Source organism: Leptonychotes weddellii, chromosome 11 (genome assembly GCF_054177405.1).
Source record: "Leptonychotes weddellii isolate Sample4059 chromosome 11, ASM5417740v2, whole genome shotgun sequence".
Classification (NCBI taxonomy): domain Eukaryota; kingdom Metazoa; phylum Chordata; class Mammalia; order Carnivora; family Phocidae; genus Leptonychotes; species Leptonychotes weddellii.
The window spans coordinates 13,259,273-13,266,809 of NC_138379.1; the positions used below are offsets into that span (position 1 = coordinate 13,259,273).

The 7,537-nt window shown below is 67.1% G+C and overlaps 2 protein-coding genes across 9 annotated transcripts in view; both read right to left on the bottom strand.

Moving 5' to 3' along the window:
* Positions 1 to 12: 12 nt before the first annotated feature.
* On the bottom strand, positions 13 to 3,168 carry MDK (midkine). Of its 3 annotated transcripts, none has more exons than XM_031018897.2 (5): positions 3,148 to 3,168; positions 1,683 to 1,759; positions 1,367 to 1,534; positions 1,084 to 1,245; positions 13 to 372 (listed from the first exon to the last, which is right to left on the bottom strand). In XM_031018897.2, exons 1-5 carry the CDS (start codon positions 3,162 to 3,164, stop codon positions 347 to 349), a joined length of 450 nt encoding a protein of 149 aa, XP_030874757.1. In that variant the 5' UTR covers positions 3,165 to 3,168; the 3' UTR covers positions 13 to 346. The 3 variants fall into 3 exon arrangements, with proteins under 3 accessions (XP_030874757.1, XP_030874759.1, XP_081654332.1); XM_031018899.2 differs by lacking the exon at positions 3,148 to 3,168 and adding an exon at positions 2,753 to 2,990; XM_081798206.1 differs by lacking the exon at positions 3,148 to 3,168 and adding an exon at positions 2,083 to 2,202.
* Positions 3,169 to 3,397: 229 nt separating this feature from the next.
* Positions 3,398 to 7,537, bottom strand: part of DGKZ (diacylglycerol kinase zeta) — a 40,651-nt gene continuing 36,511 nt past the window's right edge. For all 6 annotated transcript variants that reach the window (XM_081798208.1, XM_081798207.1, XM_081798211.1 and 3 more), the window contains 10 exons: positions 7,383 to 7,479; positions 7,225 to 7,294; positions 7,041 to 7,081; positions 6,502 to 6,641; positions 5,678 to 5,709; positions 5,466 to 5,509; positions 4,903 to 5,023; positions 4,782 to 4,815; positions 4,455 to 4,554; positions 3,398 to 4,173 (listed from right to left, as the gene is read on the bottom strand). In XM_081798208.1, the coding sequence (XP_081654334.1) occupies positions 4,057 to 4,173; positions 4,455 to 4,554; positions 4,782 to 4,815; positions 4,903 to 5,023; positions 5,466 to 5,509; positions 5,678 to 5,709; positions 6,502 to 6,641; positions 7,041 to 7,081; positions 7,225 to 7,294; positions 7,383 to 7,479 (796 nt within the window). In that variant the 3' untranslated portion in view covers positions 3,398 to 4,056. The remainder of the gene's footprint in view (positions 4,174 to 4,454; positions 4,555 to 4,781; positions 4,816 to 4,902; positions 5,024 to 5,465; positions 5,510 to 5,677; positions 5,710 to 6,501; positions 6,642 to 7,040; positions 7,082 to 7,224; positions 7,295 to 7,382; positions 7,480 to 7,537) is intronic.

Below are 7,537 nucleotides of genomic sequence, written 5' to 3' on the forward strand. Positions count from 1 at the left end.
AAACTCCCTGGGTTGGGGCTTTTATATATTAAAGGAAAAGCTTTTATTGGGAAGAAAAAAAAAAAACAAACACAACAGTTTATTTATTTCTCAGTAATGGCATCTTTGTGGGGAAGAACAAAAGCGGGTACCGGGATTCACATCCCTCTGGGGCAGGAGGCTCAAGCTGTCCACAGTCCCCTGTCCCTCCCGGACACTTGGGGGTGGGGGGTGGAGGAATGAAAGGGAAGAAGCAGGGTATGATTGAGAAAGCTAACGAGTAGACAAAAGGCACTGGTAGGTGAGCTCTTGGGCCCGTGAGAGGGAGGGCACCGGCCCCGGGCTCCTTGGCATCCAGACCTGGCGGCTAGTCCTTTCCCTTCCCTTTCTTGGCTGTAAAACAAGCAAGAAACAACGTGTTAGCTGAGTTCAGGTGACCTAGTAGAGACACCGCCCCCCCCAAACCGCCCCCAGCCCATACATTAGGGAGAAAATTCTGCCCCCTAGTGGCTGTAGATCAGCGGACCCCGGTACCCCGTGGGAGAGTGCAGCCATATTGATGCTGGACCTACCCCCCCCCACACCAACTTCTATACTTTCACTGGTGCTCGGAAAATCTTCAAGTTCTTGGTCCCCACAGCCCTCAGCCTCCACCTCCTCCCCTAACAACTGGGCTGATTCACCTCTGCCCCGATGGCCTCTCTGGGCTGCTGTGAATCAGGAACCAGCTAAGGGATGGCAGGACCGTGAAGTCCTTCTGATACTAGAAAGGACCCATGCTGACCAAATGTTCTCTCTGGCTGGAGAGATGACAAAGCGAAGCCCTTCCAGGACAACTCCCTGAATCCTAAGCAAAATGCTCCAACAGAACAGAGCGAGTTTGTACTTCCACTCGGGCCAGAAGGACTTAATAACTCCTGAGCACCTTCTGTGGGCCACCCTCAGTACCTGCCCACCTAAGGTATCTCCACAGACAGGAAAAACCGAGGGCAGAGAGGTCAGGAAGTCACCCGCCACATCCAAAACCTCAGGCTTAACCATTCCCTTTCACAGGTGGTGGCAGCCCCCGGCAATGACCCCCACACCCTCCTCCACTTCCCTGACCTTTGGCTTTGGCTTTGGTCTTGGAGGTGCAGGGCTTGGTCACGCGTATGGTCTCCTGGCACTGGGCATTGTACCGCGCCTTCTTCAGGGTGCCTTGGCGGGCTTTGGTGCCCGTGCCCCCATCACACGCCCCCCAGCTCTCAAACTTGTACTTGCAGTCGGCTGGCGGGAGAGCGCCCCGGGTCAGATCTGGGCAGCCAGTGGCTGGAGGCCACAGACCTGCCCAGGTTTCGGTGAGGCTGGGCCCGTCCCCTCTCCTGCCCTCGCCTGCACCCCACCTCACCTCCAAACTCCTTCTTCCAGTTGCAAGGCACCCTGCACCGGATGCGCTGAGTCTGGGCCCCACAGGTACCCTCGCGGAAACCCACGCCGCAGTCCTTGCTGCTGGGGGTGCAGGGCCCCCAGGTCCACTCCGCGCACTCGCTCCCCGGGCCGCCCTTCTTCACTTTGTCTAAGACGCACGGGGAACGGAGCTCAGACACACTCGGGGATCGCTTCCTGGGGTCCGGGCCTCGGAACCCCCGGCGGCCAGGCCCGAGGCTGCCGGCCTCACCGGCCCGTCTCCAGCCCTCCTCCAGTCCCCCACACCCCGTTATCACCTTTCTTTTTGGCCACCGCGGAGGTGAGCGCCAGCAGGGTGAGGAGGGCGAGGAGGAGGACGCCTCGGTGCTGCATCCTGCGGAGGAGAGGTCGGGTCAGAGGCCCCCGCCCGCCCCCTTCCCCACGGGGGGCCGGCACGCGCGCACCTCCCACCCCCGTCCCCACGCTCCAGGCCCACGGGCCGCGGCGGCGGCGGCGGCGGCGGCTGGAGGGCTCTGGGGTCGGCCCCTCGCCGCTAGCTGGGGCGCACAGCCGCAGGCGTCTCCCTGGGGGCGGCCTGGAGCCCAGGACGCAGCTCAGACCCCCACACGCCTCCGGGCTCCGGGTCGCCTGGGGCCCAGCGGGCGAGGGGCCGAGGCCGCCGCCGCCGCACGTCGGCCGGGGCCCCCGCGCGCTCACTCGCTCGCTGCCCGCCGTGCTGCGCTCCCTCCCGCGCCGGGCCCGTCCCGCTCCGGCCGCCGCGGCCCCTTTTGTCTCCAGAACCGGTCTGAGCCGGTCACATGGGCCCCCGCCCCCTCCCCGCCCCCCACCCCCACCGAGGAAGGACCCGCCCCGCCCCCTCCCCTCAAACCCGCGCCGCCCCCCGACCCCGGCGTCCCCGCCTCCGCTCCCGCCCCGCGCCCCCGGGCGCTTCTACCCCGGCTTCCCGCCGCGGGTCCCCGCACCCCCCGTTCGCCCCGCCCGGGCCGTCCGCGTTCAGACGACGGACTCTGCCGGCTCCCCCCGCCCCATCTCCCGAGCCCGGGTCTCCCGGCCCCAGGACCCTGTCCTGCCCTGGCTCCCCCGGCCCCTGCCCCAGCCCCAGCTTGCCGCCGCCGCCTCTGCCCCCTCCCCGGGGCCGTTCTCTTTCCCCGCAGGACGCCCGCCTTCCTTCCCGGGGAGGGAAGACTGGGAGGATGGGGACTTGGGAGGGAGCTCGGAGCCCCGGGGGTGTCACGGGTCCCGGCGCTCGGCGCGGGGCCCGCATTCCAGCCTGTGTGCGGCTCCGTCCCCCGATGACTGTTTAACCCCGTCGAGGACCGGCCCTCTGCGCCCCCTTAGCTGCTGGGGAAGGAGCGCCAGCCCCCACCGCGGGTCGTTTCACCAAGTGTACAGGGAGCCACTCTGCTCGGTGCTCGGGGAGCCCCAGAGAAAGCGCTCGGGCTCGGGGGACGCGGACGGCGCCGCGCCTTTCAGGAGCGCAGGTTTTCGGGGGCGGGAGCTGGAGGAAGTTGGGGGGTTGGGGAGGAGCCCGCAGGCCTGGATTTGGTGAGGCTTGGGAGCTGACAAGCGCCGTCTGAGAAGTTCCAGACCCAGCCAAGGCGGCGGCTGCTGCAAATGCCCACCCGTTCCGACCCTGGGGCCTCGGGGATCACCTCACCCGATCCCCTAAACAGCAAAAGTAACTGGGGCCTGGGGGAGAGGGCTTGCCCAAGGCCACAGGGCAAAGGGGCCGAAGAATCCAGGCCTCGCCCCCCGCCCCACCTCTCTTTCACTTTCATTGTTGTCGTCCCTGCGGGAAGCGGGAAGCGAGAGGAAATCAGCTCCTCCCCCGGCCCCGGCGAGCCGTGCCGCCAGGCCGAGGTCAGGTCCCAGGCAGGCCCTGAGACCCCACCCCCAAACAGGAACCAGGATCCCCCAGAAGAGGGTCTGTAGAAGCCCAGGGTGTCCAGTCTCCCCACCACCAGACCCCGCTGCTTCCGGAAGACCTCCTCCGCAAGAAAAAAAGAGCAGAAAGGAAAAAAGTCCACTTTACTGAGTCACACCCAGCTGTAAACATGTCACCACGAGAGCCCCACTCCAACCCCCAGGCCACACGGTCGGCGGTGGTGAAATGACTGGGTACACGGGGAGGGTCCGGGGGGCAGGAGCCAAGCAGGGCGGCGGGCAGGCAAACGCAGCAGGCTCCGTGTTTCCGGGAGGAAGCCCCGGGGAGGGTGGGGTCGGGGCAGGAGAGAGGGCCCAAGCTGCCCGCAGGCTCAGAGTCCGGGCCCTCGCGGCCCAGGCGGCTTAGGAAGCCTCTTCCCGAAGGCTCCCTGATAAGGGCCCCAAGCCCCGCTGCCCTCCCCCGCTACCCCTAACTCCTAGGGAGGGCACCCGCCGCAGGGACGGTGTCGGCGGCCCTGAGGTGGTCCCGCCCCAGTCCCCCAAAGGCCTGCCCGGCCCAGTCCAGTTTCTTGTTCCCCTGTCAGGCCCGGGTCAGGCTGGGGCCTCAGGGGGACAGGTGGGATCCCCCAGCTCCTCAGAGTCCAGCCCCAGGCCTGGGCGGCTCCTCAGGGGGCAGCACGGGGCTCCTTCCCTGGGGCACGGGTCCCCCCGTGGTCGTCCGACTGGAATGTGGCAGTGAGGTGGGCGATGAGGGGGCTGCTCCCCTGGCTGGCCCTGTCCCTCCTGCTACACGGCCGTCTCCTGGTCCTCCCGCTGGATCATCTGGTAGTGCTGCCGGTTCTCCAGGTAGGCGGCGAGCTCCGTGTCCTGAGCCTTCTCGGCCCGCTGCCGGGGAGTGTCGCCCTGGAGGAGGGGGGGGCTGCCATCACTTCAGGGGCCTGAGGAGAGGGCAGGGGACCTTCCATCCAGGTGGCCGGTGAGGAAAGGAAAAGCTTCAAAGGACAGGCAGTCGTGGGCTGCCCACCGGCCCCAACACCCCCTTCTCCAGCGCAGGCTCAGGTTTCTCAGAGTCCGGAGGGTGTGGGTTGAAGGACAGCTTCCAGTCCTAAGAGGTGGCTCTCCTCCATGGCTCGGCGCTCACAAGGGCCCGCGCTGGGGAAGGGGCTCCCTGCCAGTCTGCTCACCTGCTGGTCTGTCTTCATGAGAGAGGCCCCCGCCTCCACGATGTAGTGGCAGATGGTACGCTGGCCCAGGGCTGCCGCCTGGTGCAGACAAGTCTCCCCACTGTGGAAACAGGGACTGGCTGTGGACCCCCATCCTGTCCTCGGGGCCCTCTTGTCCCGTCTCCAGAGGGCTATCAGACACAGAAGGGAACTCGGGGCTGTGGGGCAAGGGCCGAGCGGATGTGGCCTGGAAGGGTTTCTAGGCTCTGACCGGCCGAGTGGGAGGGGCTAGATGAAGACGGGGCAGTTTCCAGGGTGACCAAGGTCTCGCCCTGCCCAGATACTCACTTCTCCTCCACAGCGTCAAGGATCTCTGGGGGGGCTGGAGGAGAGGGGAGGGGGCGGTCAGGGAAGCCGGCCATCTCCCCTCCTCCCGCCCTGGCCCTGGGGCCCCAGTGGCCCAGCTCACCGTGGTCCAGCAGGTAGCGGACCACGTCCTTGCTGCCCGTGCTGACGGCATGGTGCAGGAGCGTGCGGCTCTGCTCGTCCCGGTGCATGAGGTCGCCCCCAGCTCGGTGCAGCTCCTGGAGCTGAGGGCAGGAGGCAGAGCAGGGCTGGGGCTCCTCACGGCCACCCGCGTGCCAGCCACAGAAATGTCCCCCAACTCCCATAGGCCGCAGGCCTGACCCTACTGTGCTCACACACGTCATCCCTCTGGGCGTCTTTCTGAAGTGTAGGGCAGAGACCCGGGGCTTCTGGGCTCCCCGGGAGCACTGAGCACCAGGCCCTGGGGCCTGTGGTTCCTCTAAGACTTGCTCCTCTCTGAGCACCGGGGACAGGCACACTGTGCTAGCAAGCCCCTACGAAGGGACACTGTGAGCTGGACAGGGGCAAGGCGGAATGGGACAATCAGCACGGAGATCCTGCAGAGGGCCAGACGACGACAGGCTAACTGGGCCCCACCCGGAGGCCCTGCCCCCCGGGGCGCGGGAGCTCGGGGCGGCGGGGCGGGGGGCCGAGCCCTCCTAGTACCTTACAGAAGTTGTTCCTCTTGGCGGCCTCTATCAGCTCCTCACCTGCACGGAACACCTGCCCGTTACACCCTGGGGCCGCAGGCGCCGGCCCTGTGTGGGTGCAGACATGCTGGGCGGAGGCATGGGCCTGCCCAGGGCGGGGGCCCTGGCGGGTTGTGGCTGTGGGGGGCTCCACCCCCACCGGGACCAGGGAGAAGGGAGAGGCCTCACCTTTAGGGGGCGCCGCATCCCCTGGTAGTGACCTGCAAGCAGAGCAGGATGAGACGGACCCAGCGACAGCTGTCACCCCCCTGCCCCAACCAGGGGGCGCCCTGTGTTCTGCCGACAGTTTACTGAGTGCCTCCTACACAGCAGGTGCCACGCCGGGTGCCGGCGACACAGCAGTGAACAAGACACATGGAGAGCTTGCTCTCGCGGAGCTTACATTCTAGTCAGGGAGACAGACCCGTCCGCAAAGGAAGAAGGCCTCCTCAGAGCGGGCAGGGCTACGAAGAACACAGGGCGGCGTGCTGGGGTCTCACAGCAACGTCAGCCGGGGCTCCTGGGAAGACTTCTCTGGGGAGGAAACTCCCAAGCTGAGGTGTGAGTGGAGCGGGGAGCTCGGGGAGGACCGGGGACAGTCCTGAGGCGGGCACACTGGAGGCCGCGAAGGGCCGGGAAGGGCACGGCGCTGGGCAGTGCGGACGGAGGGGAGCTCGGAGGCCCCGGCTCAGGCTGCCGTGCTCAGATGTTGGGGGACAGCGGACAGGACTGCAGAGGAGAGGTCAGAGGGGGAGCCCGGGTCTCCGGCCAGAGCAGCAGGGTGGATGGCGACACCACTGCCCCCGGGGCGGGGGGGGGCGGCAAAGGGCTGGTCAGTTGGGTTTTGGCCAGGTCTGGTTCTCTGCCAGTGACTCAGCCAGGGAGGGGCCTGTGGGGACCCGGCAGCCAGCTGGACAGTGGACACGCGTTTGGCGCTGAAGGGAGGACGTCAGGAGGTACCGGCTTGTAGGCGAGGTTTCGAGCCAGGGGACTGGAGGAGACGCAGGACTCACCGGAGCGTGGGTGAGCAGGGGGAGGTGGGGAGAGGGGAAGTGGGGGTTGGGAGGTCAGGCCGGGCCGATGCCCCCAGCAGCTCAGGGTCCAAGATATAAATCTCGTCCTGGGCGATCTCAGTCACATAGTTGAGGTGTTCCTGTGGGTGGGGCGGTCAGGCGCCAGGAGTCAGGAACCTTCCAGGGTAGCCGACGGTGGGAGTACAGATGCAGCCAGGCCCGCGGGCCCGGAGAAGCCTCCGGCAGGCGGAACCTCCGTGAGGGGGCCCTGCCAGTCTCCCTCCCTGCTGCCTTCCCAGCTCCTTCCCACTGCTGAGCCTTTGCCCGGGGCACCCCGCACCTGGCCAGAAGTGCCTTCACCCCTGTGGCTCACCGGCCACTTTTCTGGGCACCCGCCAGCTCCCTCTGCCTGTGGGCAGCGTGCCTACCCCCCATCTGCGAGCACAGGCAGGCGTGCCGGCACCACCCAGCAGGCCGAGGGGCAAGCCCGTCTGTGGAGGTGCGGGCCAAAGGCAGAGGGGCCCCGGGGTGGTGCTCACCTGGGCCCGGTCGATCCTGTAGAAGCGGCTGGCAGTGGTGGCTGTGAGGGGGGGCAGAGAGCCGTCTGAGGCGGCAGGAGGCCCTTATACAGGCCCAGATAGCCGCTGCCCCACCGGGAGCCCTGCGGGAGGGGGCAGGACACAGCCCGGGGACACCAGGAGCTGGTCCTTCGGGGCCACTCACCATCTAGGAAGCACCACTTAGGGGACAGTTTCTGGGAGGTGGGGGACTTGGCTCCAGCACCTTCGGGCTCCTGCCAAGAGAAGCAAAGGCCGAGAGTTGGCAGAGAACAGAAACTAGAGCGGGTGGGCCCACACGGGGCAGGCTCCCGACCCCCTCACCTGCTGGAGCCTCTCGATGTGGGCGCGGCAGAGCTCCAGGTCGCTGTCTCCGGGGACCACCACGGTGCCCAGTGGCACGGCTGGTGGGCAGAGCAGGCTGTCAGCGGCTGGCCGTACCCCCCTGCCTGGCCCTCAGGGCCCCCAGCAGCTCCTTG